Source organism: Anoplopoma fimbria, chromosome 24 (assembly GCF_027596085.1).
Source record: "Anoplopoma fimbria isolate UVic2021 breed Golden Eagle Sablefish chromosome 24, Afim_UVic_2022, whole genome shotgun sequence".
Lineage (NCBI taxonomy): Eukaryota > Metazoa > Chordata > Actinopteri > Perciformes > Anoplopomatidae > Anoplopoma > Anoplopoma fimbria.
In genome coordinates this window covers 24,117,307-24,136,856 of record NC_072472.1, presented here as the reverse complement: position 1 = coordinate 24,136,856, position 19,550 = coordinate 24,117,307, and the positions used below count along the sequence as shown (strand labels likewise).

Here is a 19,550-nt window from a genome sequence, read left to right as displayed (position 1 = left end):
TATTTATTTCAAGGTTGAAGTGTCTGATTGCATTATATTTTATATTTTACCCGCTTGTTTTTCCTTTTATCAGTCGTTTAGACCTCCTCTCACCTTCAGTTGACCTTTCCCCCTTTCAGGGTATCCTGCGAACCCCAGACACCATCCGTCGCTTCCAGGGCGTTCCGACTCAGCCAGGCCAGACCTCCCCTTTGCTGCAGTACTTCGGCATCCTGTTGGACCAGGGCCAGCTCAACAAGTTTGAGTCCCTTGAGCTTTGCAGGCCTGTCCTCCAGCAGGGGCGAAAGCAGCTCCTGGAGAAGTGGCTGAAGGAAGACAAGGTATTGCTGATCTCCATCTTGGCCTCCATTCACAGGAAGAGGCTCTTCCTGAGCCGGCTGTTTGTTTATGTGACTCGCCTATTATATTGGATGATGTGAGAACATCCGTTATGTCAGGAATTTGTTTCCCTAAGGAACTGCAGTTTTTGGTTGTTCTAAGCTGCCTCAATGGTAAACAACATAATCTGAGATGGGGGGAAATCATGAATCATGAATTCAGCATACAATCATTTTCTCAACCTTAGTATGCTCTCTTTTTCATTTGACGGTTTGGGTGTATTTTCATTATGTATGTTCCCATTTGGCCTGTTTTAGCCTTTTAAATTATACAGATACATAAAAAACCACAACAAATACTTGTATTAGAAAGTAAAGATATGAATAATAAATTAAAAGAGTGTATGCTGATCTTAGTTGTCCTACGTTTCAGTTGGAGTGCTCGGAGGAACTGGGTGATCTGGTGAAGGCAGTGGATCCCACCTTGGCACTCAGCGTCTACCTGAGGGCCAACGTCCCCAACAAAGTCATCCAGTGCTTTGCGGAGACCGGTCAGTTTCCCAAGATTGTCCTGTACGCCAAGAAGGTATGTCTGTCTGGCTGAGATGATGTTTGAGCTCTTTAAGTTTGAAATGCATGAACAATAAAGGAGAGGGCAGACTATGTGAAATGCATTTTCTAAACCGTGAGCCTTCCCTAATGCCTATACAAGGATGTAGTTTTCAAGTATATTGTAATACAATGTCAAATGTTTCATGCTTTAATGAAGATATGCGTCTCCATGAAGTGTAGTGAACATACGACTTGATTATAAAGTTGATGGGTCCATTGTTTCTGTTCCAGGTCGGCTACACTCCAGACTGGATCTTTCTGCTCAGGAATGTGATGCGGATCAACCCAGAACAAGGCCTGCAGTTTGCCCAGATGTTGGTTCAGGATGAAGAGCCACTGGCTGACATCACACAGGTCAGAGGAAGGGATGATTTCTAGTGATCCATCAGGAACACTTGGATTTGATTTTGATAATAAATTATTTCCTATTTATAAAAGAGGAGTTTGGCTGTATGTTGTTATATCTTATTATTATTATTATTATTATTATTATTATTATTATTATTATTATTATTATTATTATTATTATTATTATTATTATAAGAGTGGAATAGGTATCTATTACAGCACTTTAAAAAGATGTATGCATTTTTTCTGATTTGAAACTGACCGAGATGAGTTTAGTAGAATTTTAAAAATCAGTTGTTGCCCTGCAGCACAGGATACATTGGATTGTACTGCAATTGTGAGCTTCTTACAACCCAAGTCTATGGTTAACAAGTGGACTCCAGACTTTCCTTGTAACTTGTCAAAGTATTTGACTGAGTCACATGGCATGCCAACATCTGTGAACCTCAGCTATTCTGTAGTATTGAGGAAATGCACCTCTTCCTTTATTTCCCCCCACTGCAGATGCACTCTAATGCAAATACCAACTGCTGACACAGCTTTCTGTGTTGCCTCGAGTGCTGTACTGGCGAATAAAAACATGTTGCATTGGAGACTTTCTTAAATCTTTGGAAGAGGGAATGTGTTGTATTCAGCCTTCTTTCTCTATATCTCTGTCTATAAGTAAAATCTGTCAGTGGTACAGAACATTAGAAGACTGTAGCAGGAGTCTTATGCTTATGTTGGACGAAGGTGTTATGTACCAATGGCTACAGGGCAGTAGTATTTAATTTTTCAATAAGAAGTATTTTTCTTGTCAGGGTTTTAGCAGCTAAACAATCATTGTCTGTCTTCCTCTCTTGAGTGCTCTCCTTTGTGTCCGTCCAGATCGTTGATGTCTTCATGGAGTACAACCTGATCCAGCAGTGCACTTCATTTCTCCTGGACGCTCTGAAGAACAACAGACCCTCAGAAGGACCACTGCAGACCCGCCTGCTGGAGATGAACCTCATGCATGCTCCACAGGTGCGTACATCTACACATGCTTTACTTTAAGGAGTCCAATTAATAGAGCTGGGGGTGATTATTTTATTTTTTTTCTAACTTCTTTCTTGCGTTGTGTTTTTAGGTTGCTGATGCTATCCTGGGCAACCAAATGTTCACCAACTATGATCGTGCTCACATCGCCCAGTTGTGTGAGAAGGCTGGTCTCCTGCAAAGGGCGCTGGAGCACTACACCGACCTGTATGACATCAAGCGTGCTGTGGTGCATACACACCTGCTCAACCCAGAGGTAGGCTTCGGTTACTGACTAAGTGAAATTAAATTAAAACTTGAGGCTATTTTTCTTTCCTATCAAAGAATGTTCAGCCTGTGCGTTAAACTATAACTCCCTTCTCCACCTCCAGTGGCTGGTGAACTTCTTTGGCTCGCTGTCGGTGGAGGACTCTCTGGAGTGCCTCAGGGCTATGCTGTCGGCCAACATCCGCCAGAACCTGCAGATCTGTGTCCAGGTGGCATCCAAGTACCACGAACAGCTCACCACACAGTCTCTCACAGAGCTCTTTGAGTCCTTCAAGAGCTTTGAAGGTGAGATCCCAAACTGAACACTTGCATACGGCTTCATTTTATTTTTGAATCTTTCTTTAATAAAACACTTCTTATTGATCTTTCTTGGCTTAAGAAAAAAACAACGTGTGCGTGTGCGTGTGTGCGTGTGTGTGTGTGTGTGTGTGTGTATAATGACTATGACTGATCTGTTACACTTGTGGAACAGATGGGTGTTTATGGGATTCATCGTTGTCAAGTGCTTTGCTAAACTATGTCTGTTTATTATTTCTTAAACTATTGCTAGACACATGCAAATTGTGTTGTTTATTACATTCCTGGTATTATTTCCAGTGATACGCTGCCTGTAGAATGCCAGTTTTTGACTGGGTTTTTTTTTTTAAGGCAATTCTCCGTCACTTTCCCATACAAATGAAATGCGTAAACAAATAAACACGTTTTTAAGTTCATGGACAATGATGCCATCAGATACTCTGAAAGTACTGAAAAATGGCTAATAAAATCCTGAAAAGTGCACGATATGTTTTGTACAATAGGGCAGTTCACATCGCGAGACATCAGAGTGGTATTCAGCTTGTCCTTCAGTTGTTTTAATGCAGCCATTCCCTCATGCCCAGTTAGATGTCCCCTAACTATCAGTTAGACAAGTAGGCCACAGCAGAGCCAGGACGATCAATAGATTGTGCAGGATGGCCTGGAGGTAATTAAGTTCACCTCTACTATTACTGGAATAATGAAGCATAAAAGTTCAGTAAGCTAATTGGGGAAGAGCAAAACGGCCGTCATGGAGCTACATTTTTAATGTCCGTAATATCTTTTAGAATGTATTACTGCATCCATAATGTTGTATTACAGCCAAACTTCTGCAGCTTCACCAATCTAATGATAAGTGACTGTATGTGTCTCTCAGGTCTGTTCTACTTCCTGGGCTCGATTGTGAACTTCAGCCAGGACCCTGAAGTCCACTTCAAATACATCCAGGCCGCCTGCAAGACGGGCCAGATTAAAGAGGTGGAGAGGATCTGTAGAGAGAGCAACTGCTACGACCCTGAGCGTGTCAAGAACTTCCTCAAGGTAAAGGCACAGGGACAGCTGGAGTGATCAAATGCTGACATTTTACTTATTTTCTTCCTTTACTTGGTCCTTTCTTCTAATGTGGTCACTCTCTCTCCCTTATAAGTTGCATCTCTCTGTTCCTGATCTGCTTTCTTGCGTCTTTCATTTTAAATCTTGTCTTAACCAGAACAGTTTTTCAGAATTTTATGCCATGTTGGTCTCAAGGCAAAGTTTAGAGTGTTGCATTTTTTTAAATCTCCATTCCCAGTCTCAAATCACATAGTGTTCGTAGTCAACTTCGCTGAGTCAACCTTTAAAAAGCTGCATGCTATTAAAGGAAAAGCGTCACACGACTCATTAACAAAAAATAAAATATTAGTCACTGGCAGATCCCCAGCAGTGAATTATCTTTTGTGCTTTCCCTCTTTTGTCTTTGGAATGGCAGGACATGTATCAGGTAAATCTATCCTTCCCCACAGTACAGGACATTCCCTTCTTTCTTTTTTTTTGGCTTTCACCCCTACCCCTGAACTTCAGGCACAGGATTGAAATTGGGATTTGTATGGAGGTGTATATGCTTATACACCACAAGTCATACACCCATACTACATAGCATTATGTAGTCCTCGTCATTCATTGGATGTTTTGTGTGTAATTGCAGTTTATGGTGAGCAAGTTAGGTTCCTGCACTCCATAGTTGAAGACATTGGAGGCGTCTGTGTGTATAGTGTGTATTCCTGTAACAGGAGCCCCTAGTCAGCTCAGCATGTTCTTGGATGACATGGACATGGTGCACAATCCCAGTTTGTTAATCCTTTAAGAGTGTGGATGGCGGCATTGTGGTACAGAGGACTAGTGGTCAGTGCGGTGTAGTGTTAAACCGGACAACTGGCAGCTTGCTGTCTGAGAATAAGTAAGAAATAGAGATGCACCGATGAACTGTCTAGTGAACGGAATCGGACAATTTTAAGCTTGATCCGCCATCCCCGGTGACTGGCCAATAAGTCCCAGATATAAGGTACATGCTTTGCATTCCTAAGATATAGCTATGCAGTGTTCTAAGCAGACCTGATTTCATGCAGCCGATGATAGAACACGTATTACAACCAGAAGAGACTTCTCTTGGACTTGCAAATATCGACTTGAGCATCTCTGGGTCAGACTCAATAATCTGAAAAAAATCTGAATCAGCCAAGACAATTGCAACCGGTGCATCTCGAGTAAGATAGCTACCGTCGAATATTTAGGTTTTGTTCTGTGACTCTGCTGTGAAACATGCTAATTTTGCGATGTGACGTCCATTTGTTGTAGTGACAAACCTTTTATTTTTTTCCCCCTTTGATATTAATTAATTGTGTAGTTTTTCAATCTCTTAAGGAGGGTTGATGTAGCTGGATAATGATATTTGAAATTACATTTTCAGTGACTGATGAATGTCTCACCATCTTACATTACAATATTGTCATACCTATAAAATACATGTAAGTACATTCTAAGTGCAGTGCTAAAAGATGCACCAAGGTTGGTTGATGTGTTGTGGCTTGTTTAGAACTGTTGTGTTATATTACTGAACCTGGCGTCTTTTTCCTCCACTGTGTGTGACGGACAGGAAGCCAAACTCACCGACCAGCTGCCGCTCATCATCGTCTGTGACCGCTTTGACTTTGTCCACGACCTGGTCCTCTACCTGTACCGCAACAACCTGCAGAAGTACATTGAGATCTATGTTCAGAAGGTAAGGCTTTCAATGAAGATCCTGACGATTATACTACATTATTGTATTTTAGAATTAAAATAATGAGATTTATTGTTTAATTTGTGCCTTAGGTGAATCCTAGCCGTCTGCCTGTTGTGATTGGTGGTCTCTTAGACGTGGACTGCTCTGAGGATGTCATCAAGAGCCTGATCCTGGTCGTCAGGGGACAGTTCTCTACTGATGAACTGGTCGCTGAGGTGGAAAAGAGAAACAGGTGCTGCCCTATTCTACCTACATGTTTCTAAACTTCACAAATAAAAGAGTTAAAAGTAATTTTGTCCTCCCAGATTAGGTTGATAGTTTTTACTTTAATTTAGAAAGCTGCAGCTTTGTCTGAAACACAAGATGGTTGAGAAGATATGAGTATTTGAAATTTGGATGACTTTTCTATGACAGACAATTTAGCTTTGAAATATAGGGTGATTAATACTTTGATTGTAACAGTGTTGCTGCATTATTACTCTCTGACGACAACAAAAATGTCAGATTGTTCATTCATATTCCTCAGAAATGGGCTGCTTTCTGTTGCAGACCTGCATAGCCATTACTCTAATTTTCATCAATCAAAAAGACATTTAGCAGGAATATACTTTTCTGATCATTTACAGGAGAGTTAACCTTAGTTAAACATATTTTATAGTAGTAGTGGAAGTAAAAAGTTACATCTTATTTAATTCAACAAGTCAAACACAGATCCCCTCATGGGGAACCTTGTCCATCTTGTGCTTCATTCCCGTCTGAGACGTTGAGTGAGCAGTCAGAGAACGTGACATCCCTCTTCCCCTACAGACTGAAGCTGCTGCTGCCCTGGCTGGAGTCTCGTATCCACGAGGGCTGTGAGGAGCCCGCCACCCACAATGCTCTGGCCAAGATCTACATCGACAGCAACAACAACCCGGAGCGCTTCCTGAGGGAAAACCCATTCTATGACAGCCGTGTGGTGGGAAAGTACTGCGAGAAGAGAGACCCCCACCTGGCCTGTGTGGCCTACGAGAGAGGACAGTGTGACCAGGAGTTGATCAATGTGAGGAAGAACTTTTTGTACTTGCCTGCCTCTCACCTGTGTATCCAAATGCTTCAGTTCACCCTCCTTTTTTGATCCTTCACTAAAGCAGGAAGAATTGTAATTGATGTTCTTTTCACATCAGGTCTGCAATGAGAACTCCCTGTTCAAGAGCTTGTCTCGCTACCTGGTGCGCCGCAAAGACCCTGACCTGTGGGCCAGCGTGCTGCTGGAGAGCAACCCCTTCAGACGACCACTCATTGACCAGGTAAAGTATACACAAAACAAGTCTTATCCCATTTGATGCGACTGCCTGACATTCCCTAAGTGTCCATTTCTTGGCCCTCAGGTGGTGCAAACAGCACTGTCAGAAACCCAGGACCCAGAGGAGGTTTCAGTCACAGTCAAGGCCTTCATGACCGCAGACCTGCCCAACGAGCTCATTGAACTGCTGGAGAAGATTGTGTTGGACAACTCAGTCTTCAGTGAACACAGGTGTTTAGTTGTAACACTTTTGGATTTCTTGCTGTGTCATTCCAAAATCAAATAGCAAAACTAAAGTGTGCTGATGTTTTCATGTCTGTTTCCTTTTCCTCCACAGAAATCTGCAGAACCTGCTGATCCTAACCGCAATCAAAGCCGACCGTACTCGTGTGATGGAGTACATCAGCAGGCTAGACAACTATGACGCTCCCGATATCGCAAACATCGCCATCAGCAACGAGCTCTTCGAGGAGGCGTTCGCCATCTTCAAGAAGTTTGATGTCAACACTTCTGCTGTGCAGGTCGGTCATTAATTATTATTTAATAGCAAGAGCAACGCCTTATTGACTGAAGAAGTATTGATTGACAATGTTCTTCTGTTTGTTTTTTTAATCTAGGTGCTGATCGAACATATTGGCAACCTGGACCGCGCCTATGAGTTTGCGGAACGCTGCAATGAGCCGGCTGTGTGGAGCCAGCTGGCTAAAGCTCAGCTACAGAAGGACTTGGTTAAAGAGGCCATCGACTCCTACATCAAAGCAGATGATCCCTCTGCTTACATGGAGGTGGTACAGGCTGCCGATAAGAGTGGTAAGGACACTTGTTGGGCTCAAGTAAGAAAATAAATCGAGGGGGAAAAAAACCATTTTATTTCATAGTGTTCAATGTGGCTAAGGCCACGCTGCTCTGTTCCAGGCACAGCAGAGGACTTTGAAAAAACTGAGCAAAGTGTAGAGGGGTAGAACCCCACCTGACTTATTGTGAGCTGATCAATCACTATGAACAGAAGGCGGGGTTTCAGAGAAAGCTGTTTGTTGTTTGCCAGTGCCACTTCGTTTGCAATCTATCAATATAAATCAGCTGTGCCGTGGAGTGTGTTGTTGGATTTTTATCGTCCAGGGGTATTTTCTGATCGAAACATTGTTTCAATTCAGCTTGTTGCGCTAGTTTATCTCCACCCAAGCGTACTAATTTTACTGTTTCGCTTTCGGCTGTTTAGGGGTTGTTTTAAGTAACTCCATGCTGATGAAAACCCTACATTACCCGATTTTTCTGCTCATAGTTAAAGGTTTTGAGCAAAAATAATGGGGAGGAATTCAGAGAAATTAGCGTCGCTCTGTTGGCTGCTATTCTTTCATAACAACAGGCTTGATTACCTTGATCTATGTAGAAACACACCAGCAGCTTAACATCGCTGTGTTTCAGGAAACTGGGAGGACTTGGTCAAATTCCTTCAGATGGCCCGTAAGAAGGCCCGTGAATCCTACGTGGAGACAGAGCTCATCTTTGCCTTGGCCAAAACCAATCGCCTGGCTGAGCTGGAAGAGTTCATCAACGGACCAAACAATGCTCACATCCAACAGGTTAGCCTTGCTCTCGTACAACCCTCTGTGAATACACTGTCGGGTCACAAAATGAATACTGTTTCTTTATTGTATCTGTTATGCAGGTTGGTGACCGCTGCTACGATGAGAAAATGTATGATGCTGCTAAGCTGCTCTACAACAACGTCTCCAACTTTGGTCGTCTGGCTTCAACTCTGGTGCACCTCGGGGAGTACCAAGCCGCTGTGGACGGCGCCCGTAAGGCCAACAGCACCCGCACTTGGAAAGAGGTGTGCTTCGCCTGCGTGGACGGAAAGGAGTTCAGACTTGCCCAGATGTGTGGTCTCCACATTGTGGTGCACGCTGACGAGTTGGAGGAGCTGATCAACTACTACCAAGTAAGATGGGAGTGAAGGGATTTTCTTGGTTGTATGTTTGAGTTTTCAACACCTGGTGTGTAATTTTGATTTATCCTACAAACATGTATAAACCCATTTTTCCCACAATCCATCCTCCCTCTTCCCTCTCAGGACCGCGGTTACTTTGAGGAGCTCATCACCATGCTGGAGGCCGCCTTAGGCCTGGAGCGCGCTCACATGGGGATGTTCACGGAGCTGGCCATCCTTTACTCAAAGTTCAAGCCCCAGAAGATGAGGGAGCATCTGGAGCTCTTCTGGTCCAGAGTTAACATCCCGAAGGTCCTGAGAGCAGCAGAGCAGGCTCACCTGTGGGCCGAGCTGGTCTTCCTGTACGACAAGTATGAGGAGTTCGACAACGCCATCATCACCATGATGAACCACCCGACGGATGCCTGGAAGGAGGGACAGTTCAAAGACATCATCACCAAGGTACAGTTCGATTTGTTGTCAAAATTAAAATAGTTTGTTTTTTAAATATCATTATGTTTTTTGACGTATTTAATTGTGTCTCATTGTAGTTTGCTTATTCAGCTAGTATTGCAAAACCATCATCATGGCTCATTTTGCACTGTTTTTCTCGCTCCAGTGTTTATGCTCATTATCGGCTCTTATGGTTTTCCCTCTGCACCCTGTGTAGGTGGCCAACGTGGAGCTGTACTACAAAGCCACCCAGTTCTATCTGGAGTTCAAGCCCTTGTTACTGAATGATTTGCTCATAGTGCTTTCCCCCAGACTGGACCACTCCCGTGCAGTCAACTTCTTCAACAAGGTAAACTTTAATCTCTCATGAAAAGAGAAGGGGTGTGATCTAAACTTCCTCTGATTGTTAGGATTGAGTGCTTTTCGATCAACCTGTTTTTATGCACATTTTCAATTTGAATGTTCAGTGAATCTTTGGGAATTCTACAAGGAAATCTGTGTGGACCATTCCTAAAATTAATACATTAAACAAACATAATCACAATATTCCCATCATGTTTTCCACTGTTTGAGATTTGGTTTACGATCTTTTGACACCCTCTCCTTGTGTCCTATTCTTCTGCAATGGTTTTATTGCACCTGAGAGGAAAATGAGTGCCACCAACTGTTAATCGCTAAGCACCCAACTCCTAATATTTACCCAATGGTAGTGAATTTGTGGAGTTTCTGGAAATTCTGTTAGAATTTAGGATTTGAACTTGTCTAATGAGATGATGGTGACTGTACACGTGTGTCCACAGGTGAAACAGCTGCCTCTGGTCAAACCCTACCTGCGGTCAGTACAGAACCACAACAACAAATCAGTCAATGAAGCACTTAACAACCTCTTCATCACAGAGGAGGACTACCAGGTGAGAGAGTCTTTGACGGAGCAACTGTATTTTGTTCAATCTTTTCATTTCTTACATGTCATTATTCTTTGATTTGATGTTCTCCCCTGTCCCCATCACGCTCATGTTAGGCACTGAGGACATCAATAGATGCCTACGACAACTTTGACAACATCTCACTGGCCCAGCGCTTGGAGAAGCACGAGCTCATTGAGTTCAGGAGAATCGCTGCTTACCTCTTCAAGGGCAACAACCGCTGGAAACAGAGTGTGGAGCTCTGCAAGAAGGACAAACTCTATAAGGTGGGTTTTTTTCCCTCTTGGAACATTCACCTTTACTCTCGTTGCAAATGTTTCTAAAACACTGCTTAGATTTGGCATAGACCATCCCTGAACCCGTCTGTGCTGCGTCTCCCCCACAGGATGCCATGCAGTATGCGTCGGAGTCCAAGGACATAGAGCTGGCAGAGGAGCTTCTGTCCTGGTTCCTCCAGGAGGACAAGAAGGAGTGTTTCGCCGCCTGCCTGTTCTCCTGCTACGACCTGCTGCGGCCTGACGTGGTGCTGGAGACCGCCTGGAGGCACAACATCATGGACTTTTCTATGCCATACTTCATTCAGGTCATGAGGGAGTACCTCAGCAAGGTGGGTCAGCTCTTTTCTGAACGTGGAAATAAACTGGTTTGATATAAACCCGCTGTCATCAAAGCTTCAGAGCACATTCAAGTTTGTTTAAACAAATTCATGCAGGTTTTGTTATGGGGGCATTGTGACAGACAGCCGGCATATAATCTTAACCAGGTTTGAACTTTTTAGACGGTGCAGTCAGGTATAAGGATGTTGATTGATCATGTTTTAATTATTTATCTGTTTTTAGGCCTGATTCTTTTAAGTGCAACATCGATTATCCAAACTTCAAAATTTAAGTAATTAATCATCCTCTTTATTTTTTGATCCTTTGAGTTTCTTAAGTCTGATCCATAAACCAGAAAGTTTACAAAACTGTAGCTGCCTAAACCATCTTATGTTTTATGGACAATTTTTTGGAAAGTTTCAAATGAAAGACATAAAAAAAAAAAAAATGATTTCCAATAGTTGTCTGTTTACCAAAATGCCTTTACAGGGAAATCATTTTAATGTTGTTTTCCTATGCTGCAACTCTTCTCTTCCAGGTTGATGCGGTAAATGAACAGGTGAAGCTAAATGCTCTGTTTTTGGTCTCAAAGTATTTAGCTCGGAAGACTGCAGCCTCGAGTGTGCATGGTTTCAGCTACACTCTCATTTTGACACAGTCACTGAGACATCTTTCAAGCTGAAATTGTAGTTGTTGTGGAACTTTCTATATGTGTAGTCCCTAATAAAACTACTAAGTCTGAGAAAATGAAACTGTAGCCGTCTGCTGCAACAATACAGGATTGGAGATTCCGTATTCACTATATTGACATCAGATGCATTTTGACATCTGTCATTAACTTGCATGCATAATCTGTCATCATAAAAAAACCCAGCTGTGATTGTATTTATTATTTAAATGATGGCCATCTAAACTACAGTGCTTGTGGAAGGAAACAAAGAGTAAACCTCAACATTTAATCTAGTCAGAGGCTTTAACAAGTATTATAAATTCTCTGCAACTTCACATAAAATTGCATTTTCTCACAGATGCTGACACTGCAAAATATGAAGCTATATGTTCCGTAAAATGTGTTGTTTGTTGCTGGTTATATGATAAAAGCATGTCACTCATGTCTGTTGCTGATTTATAGCAGCAGACTGTTGTTTTTTGCCTGGCTTCCTGTAGAAAAGCCTTTTAGCTTTAGGGATCACCTGGTCTGAGACTCCCCCTCCTCTCTCCTCCTCCCAAACTGCATCTCAGTGCTGCAGCCTCTTACTCACTGCCAGCGGTGTAACACAAAGAGCATGAGACTGTTTCTGTTCATTGAGAACTGAAATAAAAGATCTACTGTTTTTCTGAAGCGGCATGGAGATAATGAATGATAAATGCATATGTACAAGATGTGAGAGTGCACTGCTGAGCAAGCCTTTACTTTTAACACTGCAAATAACTGCATCCAGGTGCTGCTGCTCTCTCACCCATTGACCCGATGTGTACATTGTGCTTATGCTGCATCTGACTTGCTTTCTGTGTTTTCTTATTGTTCTCTCTTTATTTATTCATGTATTTATTTAAAGAATTTGGCTATTTTTATTGTTACTGTCAGACACCCAGCCTGTTCAAACAGAGGAAAACAAAAGATCAGTTTAACTTTTTTCTTTTTTCGTCTTATTTGATATTACTAGTTAGACTTCTACTGCTAGTAGTCAAATTTATATTTAGTATAAACTGTATCAAAGCATATTGTGTGTAAAGTGTCAAAAGCTTAAGCAAAAGCACTGGCTCAATCACTTGAAACTGTCTTGTTCCTGGCAGTTTTGTTTTTTTTGTCTTGCTGCTGCGTGAAATCTGCGTATTAGCGGCCCACATGAATGTCCCTTGTCAGAAATGTTGTCACAGATAAGTTTACGAATACATATGTAACTGTTAGTGTTTTTTTAACTTGTTTGGTGTGTTGTTGACTCATTAATTGTTGTGTCTTTGCTCTAAATGCTATTGTTTCTTTGCTTTGCAGGTAGATAAACTAGAAACCTCAGAGTCTGTCAGGAAAGAGGAGGAGCAGGCAACAGAGACGCAACCCATCGTCTATGGTAACAGTCCTCTCATGACTTTAGTTTCCATTTCACTTTGATCAAAAGCAAAGGCAGCAGTCTTCCCTTCATATATGGATCAGAATAAATGACAGACCCCGAAAACTTGTCTTCAAATAGTAGCTCCTCCATAAAATACAAATATTTATTACCAAATTAGCAACTATCACAGTTTTAACAAAGGGAGGTACTATTTATTAAGAGTTTTCAATCATTAACCAAGTCTGCATTGAAACGGTTTGATCAGATTTAATTGAGATTGACCAAACAACCCACCAACTGACAGATTCTGTGTAAGTAAGTGGTATTGAGTTCATTTAAGATCCTCTCCCTTTATAGAAAGAAGTTGATTAAGAAGTTTTCAAGGCATTTTGGGGGGAAAATCTGTTTGGTTTTTGTGCATTAATCTCAGTAGTTGGTAATTGCAGCTTTTAGTTCCACAGCTGAAAAGGAAACAACATGGTTAACCACATAAGCGCTTTTTAAAGCAAAAAAACAGGATAAACAAACCAATCTGGACGCGCTGTGACCACGTAATCTTCAACGTTTTACATTAGTTATTTGACTCTGGTTAAAATAAAACAAACCAGTAACATGTTTAAAACCTGACCTGTGTGTGTTTCTTGCAGGCACGCCCCAGTTGATGCTGACAGCGGGCCCCAGCGTACCCGTGGTACCCCAGCAACCGTACGGCTACGGCTACCAGGCGCCTGCAGGATACACCCAGCCAGCAGCTCAGCCAGGCTTTGGCTACGGCATGTAAAGACCCCACCCCCTTCTCTCCACATGCAGGCTGGAGCAACCATCCATCCATCTCCCTCAGTCCTTCACCAGACCATTATTGTCTCTCTCTGACCCCCCACACAGGGATCAAGGAATAACACAGACAACCCTTTTTCGCCCCTTTTTTTTTTTACCTTTTTTTTTTTCCTACCCCTTTTTAAATTGTCATGAAGGACTCAGTTTTATTTCTGTTGTCAAAGAAAAAGATTGAATCACAAAGATTAATTTTTCTCACATTCCGTATTGACTAGATTAATTTTTCTTTTGTCTATTTTATTTGAATGGGAAATGGTTTATGTACAATGGGGGGCTTGTGGGAAGAGCTAGTCCTCTTCTCAGTAAAAAAAAAAAAGTCTGTTGTGAAGCATCTGATTTGCACTCTGTAGTGAAAAAGAAAATTAATGTTAGAACCTCTTACTTTTGACGTGTGTGAGCAGCTTCTTCTGTCCGACTGTAAAATGCATTTAATTATTGTATATTCAGACACAAAAAAAACGCTACTATGTTCTTCTATATTTGAACATGAGACCGCCGCTTCCATGACCACAATCCTGAAACACTACGATGTACCAGTCATGTCCCCACACAGAAAACCCAAGAGAGTATTTTACATACGATTTACAGGAGAGTTAGATCCTTACCTGCAAAGCCTGTGGAGGACTCCCCAAACAAATTGGTATTCAGACGACGTTTCCATGTGCTTTAGATACTGCTCTAATGTGGGACCATTCCACCTCAGGAGGGACTGCAGACCTGTTTGACTAACATCCCCGTTCCCCCTCTTACTGCTGCGGTTTGTTTCTGCTGGATATCATTCACTGTTATTGAGTGCAGGAGATATTTTTCAAACTTTATTCTCCTCGTGTCCTGTTGAGCGGTTTCCTTTTGACCTTTTCAGTTGACCCGCTCATCCAATTCAGAAACAGGATCACAGGACTTGTGGTAATTTGAAGTTTTTATCAAAGGCTTGCGTGTATACAGGAAATCAGTCATTAACTCCTTTGATCTTATATTCTTATCTAAATTACCTTAGATTGAAATTGTGCACTTAAGATACTTGATTGTGCATAATCAGGATCATAATGAATGAAACAGCGGTTTTGTTTTCCACTTAAAAAAATAAAGGCTTCTTGTTTGTCAAGAACAGTCTGATTGTGTCTTACTTATACTGTGCAGGAGTAATGGTGCGGGTTACATTAAAATTACATCCAATGACATTGCCGCATTCAGCCCCAAAAGGCCACGATGTCACGTTTCTGATAGGAATGATATGTAAATAATGAGCAGAGTGATCATCGGCTGTAAGGGGTATGATGAGATGCTGTCGTTTGTAGTCCAATTTCATATTGCAGAAAGAGTTAGAGAACTTCTAACTTAATATGCTCAGGTCAGTTCAACAACAGCATTGGCTCCCTTTATGCATAAGGATGCAGTCTTAACACCCTCTGGTGGTAAATATCAGTGGGTGCTGGAAGTAACACTAGCATAAAGGCAGATCTGATGAGTTACTGCTATAACATTTTTAATATCTCAAAAACGTCTGGAAGATTGTGATTTAATGTTGTTCAGAGTAGATTCACACATTAGGACAACTTGGATTTGATTGATTAGATGGAAGCATTCATTCCTACTTATCTAGAACAGAAACTATTTCCATGATGATCAACTGTAATGCAGCATTCAAGACCAAGAAAAATATTCAAGATACTTTGATTTTCTTTTTTCAAAATACAAATGCCATCCAGAACATACAATATTGTTATGATACTGATGTAACCAGCTGAACTGCTAAATAATGTCAGATCTAAGTGTTCATGGCAGTTACTTCCATTGTATTTTATCAAAGCGTTACAATACAACTGATTAATTTTCAGAAATACTTTTGTGAAATTAGGGTTTGTCTTTACTTCTACATAACAGAACATAATTTGGGGATTCCACTCATTTACAGCAGGTAAATCATTTAACTTATACTAATCATCAGGGCACTGCTGTGTTGCCTACCAGCTCACAGCCCTTTTTAATGTTATTAGTAACACTGCTTTTCTTGCTTTGTCAAGTCAAAATGTCTGCAATGGAAACGGTTATTTTATTGTGCTGAGATTCCGATGAGATCACTGATGTTCATCTGTTTCCTCTGAGCATCATGTCTTCAGGTGGAGGACTGAAAATGAACACTTGTTTTTTGCCGCCGTCACACAAGTATCACAGTAAATTAATACACATCAATCCGTTACTGGTATTCAAGAGTCAACCAATGTGATCGACGTACGTGCCCAAAAATGCACCACACAATCAAGTAGTTTATCATGTTATTGAGTCAATTGTTATTTTAGAAAGACATAGACTAAATGGTGTCCCACTAGTAGAGTTTCAAGTGTCCAGTGACTCTGTCAATCAGATCAGCCTGGCCAGGACCGATACCCAACACGGTACGTGACCCGGGTGCGATTTGAGTCCTTCCTGCGTCCTGAATCAGGCTGACAGGAAGCCCCACTTCTTTGGCGTGACCCAGCAGATCGATCAGGGTCTCCTCATCGGGGGCCTTCACCACCACCTTGGGCTGGCCGCAGTATTCCCACTGTTTGAGAAGCTCTGGGTTCCTGCGCTGAACCTGCTTGTAAGCTGATACAGCAGCATGGGAGCACTGGGCAGCTACCTTCCCTTTACCCATCTTCAGGTCATTTCGGACCACTAGTATCATCTTGAACTCGCCTCCTTCCCCCATCACGCTTGCTTCACCAGCCCCGTTCCCCATCGCTGCCATCAGGCTTTTGGATGTTGGGCCCAAGCGAGCTCGAAGGTGCCAACCAAGCAGGAGCCCACAGCCCAGTCCTGCGACTACACCCAGGCCCAATGGGCCATATAGCAAGTCCATATTTTTGAGCCTGCAAAAATGGCATTCAGAATAAGTGAAGTCAATGTCACATTTACACCTCTAAACTTTATCAGTCAAAGTTATTTTTTAAGTTTCTTTAAAACATAGGAAGCAGCAATTGAAGAAACAATCTCATCACTAACTGATTGTTCCTCCATGTTGGCTTACAAATTGAGATTGAAAGTATTTCTTGAAAGCTCCAGGTCGGCTACTAATGTTGTTAACCTTTTTAAAAGGTATTCGCATAATAAATGTATGTTTGCATAACTGATGTTCTTGTGTGGAACGTTAGAGAGGAGCATCAGTTCATTGTGCATTTAGCTAGTAGAGAATATAACTTACTTATTCTAACTTACTTTAATAGTGTTTAGTAACTTTGGCTTTAAATAAAACCTGGCTACACATTTGACCAAATTGTTTGTTGTGCTGTTTTATAAACTAATGAGAACTTCTTGTGCTAACAAGCTAACGCTAGCTAGCTAACTTTAACTGTATGTGGAGCTAACGTTAGCTTCCGGGCTAACTCTCCAAAACACCGCTTAAGTACAGTACACATCACTTGGCAAACAGACGGCCACACGTTTATGTCTTCCATCCCCCTGTAGAGCCAACCAACACCGTTCAGCCCACCAGTAACACTTCATACCTGCTGGTTCTGTTCGTGCTAGCAGCAGCGTGAATGAAGCTTCATCGACTGTTATTGTCGCTTGGTGGTGACGTCACAGCACCGCGACTTTCCGTCAAGTAAAACATCTGTTATTTTTTTTTAAACATTTATTATATATTTTACTTGAATAAAGTTGTTAAGAAAACATTTTTGCCCAAAACTGATCTGCCACTACACATAACATACTGTTAATGTATATTTTACACATCTTAGAAGTAGTCATACCTCTTATGTAACACACTGCATTTGAAATATGCTTGAGGTGCAATGCCAGCAAGTCTTCTGTTGTTGCTGTGAGGTTATTTCAAATACTTCCAAGACAGCAGCAGCTCAGGCTGGAGAAACACTCCCTCCACAGCCCTGAAGGAAGGAGCCAGCATCACCATGAGGTCATTCTAATGAAGATACAGTTGCACATTGTTGTCAACATTGTAAACACATGGTCACAGCTAGGTAGAGCAAGAGAGACCTAAAGGTAAAGGCAGTAGATTATGTGAGGGGTTGTATGGCAATAACTCAAAAACTAGCTCACTCTAGTGGTTCCACTTGGAAGAAAAAGCCTTCAACCAGAAGGAACCCTCAAACTAAACAGTGCAGTTTATAAATGCTGCCAGTGCTTCTGTGACTGTATGCTCTAGGAATGATGATGAATATGTTTAGAAAAATACAGATCTTTTCAATATAATCAAATTAATTCCAAAGATCAAATACAAACTACATGTTCTTATAAATATCCACCCCTTTTACTGTAATAGCACCAGAATAGCACACACCTAAATAATCACTGGTGCAGCTGATTAGAATTAGAAGTCACATAATTAGTTAAAGAATATCACCTGTGTGTAATCAAGCGATTTCAATTGGTTGTGGTGTAAATACACCTGTATCTGGAAGCTCCAGTGTTTGAGTACCGTGGCAAAACCTACACAAATAAAAGGAACACTCACATTATAGCACAGCTGTAAATCCGCCTCCAGCAGCCCGAGTGTGCCAGTAGACGACCAGTGAAGGAGGCCACCAAGACATATTTGATAACTCTGAATAAGATCACTGTAATGCATTACACTCAGACTGGGTTATTTTAAAATGCTAGTCAATTATTAACGAAAATGTATTCCCAAAATAACCAGCAAAAATATAACTCAGTTATTACAATATTTGCTCCTACTGTCTTCTGCTCAGCTGCTCTCAAAGTTGTTGCTGATCCTGACTGAGGTCCTGGAGAGGACAAATGATGAAAAAGAACTCTGATGTTGAAAATGGAGCTAAGAGTCACTTCCAAATATGATGTTTTGAAGATTGTCATTTTCTTAATTAATAAATCTAATCTTACACATCTTTGACACAGCAGGTTAGGTGCCTTGCTCAAGGGCACCTGACTCTCCCCACCCAAACCTTTCCTGTTGGATAAAAACTGTCTTTTAGATCAACACTGCTCTCTGTTGAGCAAAGCAGAGAACTACAGGCACCTAAAAATACAACCCGGTAGAAATCTAATGTAACATGATGCCATTTGTCTCTTGCTCCTCATCATTTAACAAAACACATCAAAATGTTTATTTTTGGGGCAACATCTCTCATAGTCTGATACACATGCATGATGTCAAGTGTACTAAAGAAAAATGCTCTATATCTTTTCCTTCTTATCCCACATTTAGGATACTGTGCTGTGGGTTGTGGTATCAAACTCATCTGCTTCATATCAGTTCTTTTTTAATTCAAATATGGAGATAAAACAAAACTGAAGTTATTACAATGTGCCAATGTGTGAAATGCATTGTTTAGAGCATGATGATTCATTGCAGTATACATTGTTAAACATGATAGACGGACAGTGATTCAGCCTATAGTTAGTGTTCTGCATATGTTCTGACATGCTGCTGTAAACTGAGACGACTGCATAATGCCAGTTAGCTTAGAGGTGACAGAGCAAAGACTTTTTCTTCTTCACATGAGTGTTAAGTGTAATAGACGACCTTGGAATAAATTAGAATATGGAAACTGAATAGATTGATGTGAAAATGTTTGCCTTTTTTTTCGGAAGGTTTTTTGGGGGTGTAGAAGTTATTCCCTCAATAGTATATTGCTTTAAAATCATATTTAGCTATGATTATAATAAAATATAAAAGAAGTCCACATTTTTCACAAAATCATAACCTAATAAGTGGGGGTGTATTTATTTTGGGGTAGTATTCTTTTACCTCTTTTCTTCCAGAAAAGTAGGCTACAATAATATACTGTGGTTTGAGCAGAACCATGTTGCTATTGTTCTGGTGACAAAAGGTACAGCACCGTCTTTTTCTGGAAGTTTCCACCAGTGAGTCAATATATATTTATTTGG

The 19,550-nt window shown here is 41.3% G+C and overlaps 2 protein-coding genes across 2 annotated transcripts in view; one reads left to right on the top strand and one right to left on the bottom strand.

Annotated features, from left to right (window-relative positions):
- The window catches only part of cltca (clathrin, heavy chain a (Hc)), a 32,570-nt gene extending 17,743 nt beyond the window's left edge, over positions 1-14,827 (top strand). The window contains exons 8-30 of the mRNA XM_054626497.1: positions 120-320; positions 751-903; positions 1,161-1,283; positions 2,145-2,282; positions 2,386-2,550; positions 2,666-2,846; positions 3,736-3,899; positions 5,491-5,616; positions 5,709-5,851; positions 6,427-6,661; positions 6,786-6,908; positions 6,990-7,135; positions 7,242-7,425; positions 7,522-7,714; positions 8,330-8,487; positions 8,574-8,846; positions 8,979-9,296; positions 9,505-9,636; positions 10,088-10,198; positions 10,309-10,479; positions 10,599-10,820; positions 12,806-12,881; positions 13,511-14,827. Coding sequence (XP_054482472.1) covers positions 120-320; positions 751-903; positions 1,161-1,283; positions 2,145-2,282; positions 2,386-2,550; positions 2,666-2,846; positions 3,736-3,899; positions 5,491-5,616; positions 5,709-5,851; positions 6,427-6,661; positions 6,786-6,908; positions 6,990-7,135; positions 7,242-7,425; positions 7,522-7,714; positions 8,330-8,487; positions 8,574-8,846; positions 8,979-9,296; positions 9,505-9,636; positions 10,088-10,198; positions 10,309-10,479; positions 10,599-10,820; positions 12,806-12,881; positions 13,511-13,644 — 3,870 coding nt within the window. The 3' untranslated portion in view covers positions 13,645-14,827. The remainder of the gene's footprint in view (positions 1-119; positions 321-750; positions 904-1,160; positions 1,284-2,144; positions 2,283-2,385; positions 2,551-2,665; positions 2,847-3,735; positions 3,900-5,490; positions 5,617-5,708; positions 5,852-6,426; positions 6,662-6,785; positions 6,909-6,989; positions 7,136-7,241; positions 7,426-7,521; positions 7,715-8,329; positions 8,488-8,573; positions 8,847-8,978; positions 9,297-9,504; positions 9,637-10,087; positions 10,199-10,308; positions 10,480-10,598; positions 10,821-12,805; positions 12,882-13,510) is intronic.
- Positions 14,828-15,262: 435 nt separating this feature from the next.
- Positions 15,263-17,275, bottom strand: ptrh2 (peptidyl-tRNA hydrolase 2). The gene is made up of 2 exons (XM_054626498.1): positions 17,189-17,275; positions 15,263-16,552 (listed from the first exon to the last, which is right to left on the bottom strand). Exon 2 carries the CDS (start codon positions 16,540-16,542, stop codon positions 16,027-16,029), a length of 516 nt encoding a protein of 171 aa, XP_054482473.1. The 5' UTR covers positions 16,543-16,552; positions 17,189-17,275; the 3' UTR covers positions 15,263-16,026.
- Positions 17,276-19,550: the final 2,275 nt, after the last annotated feature.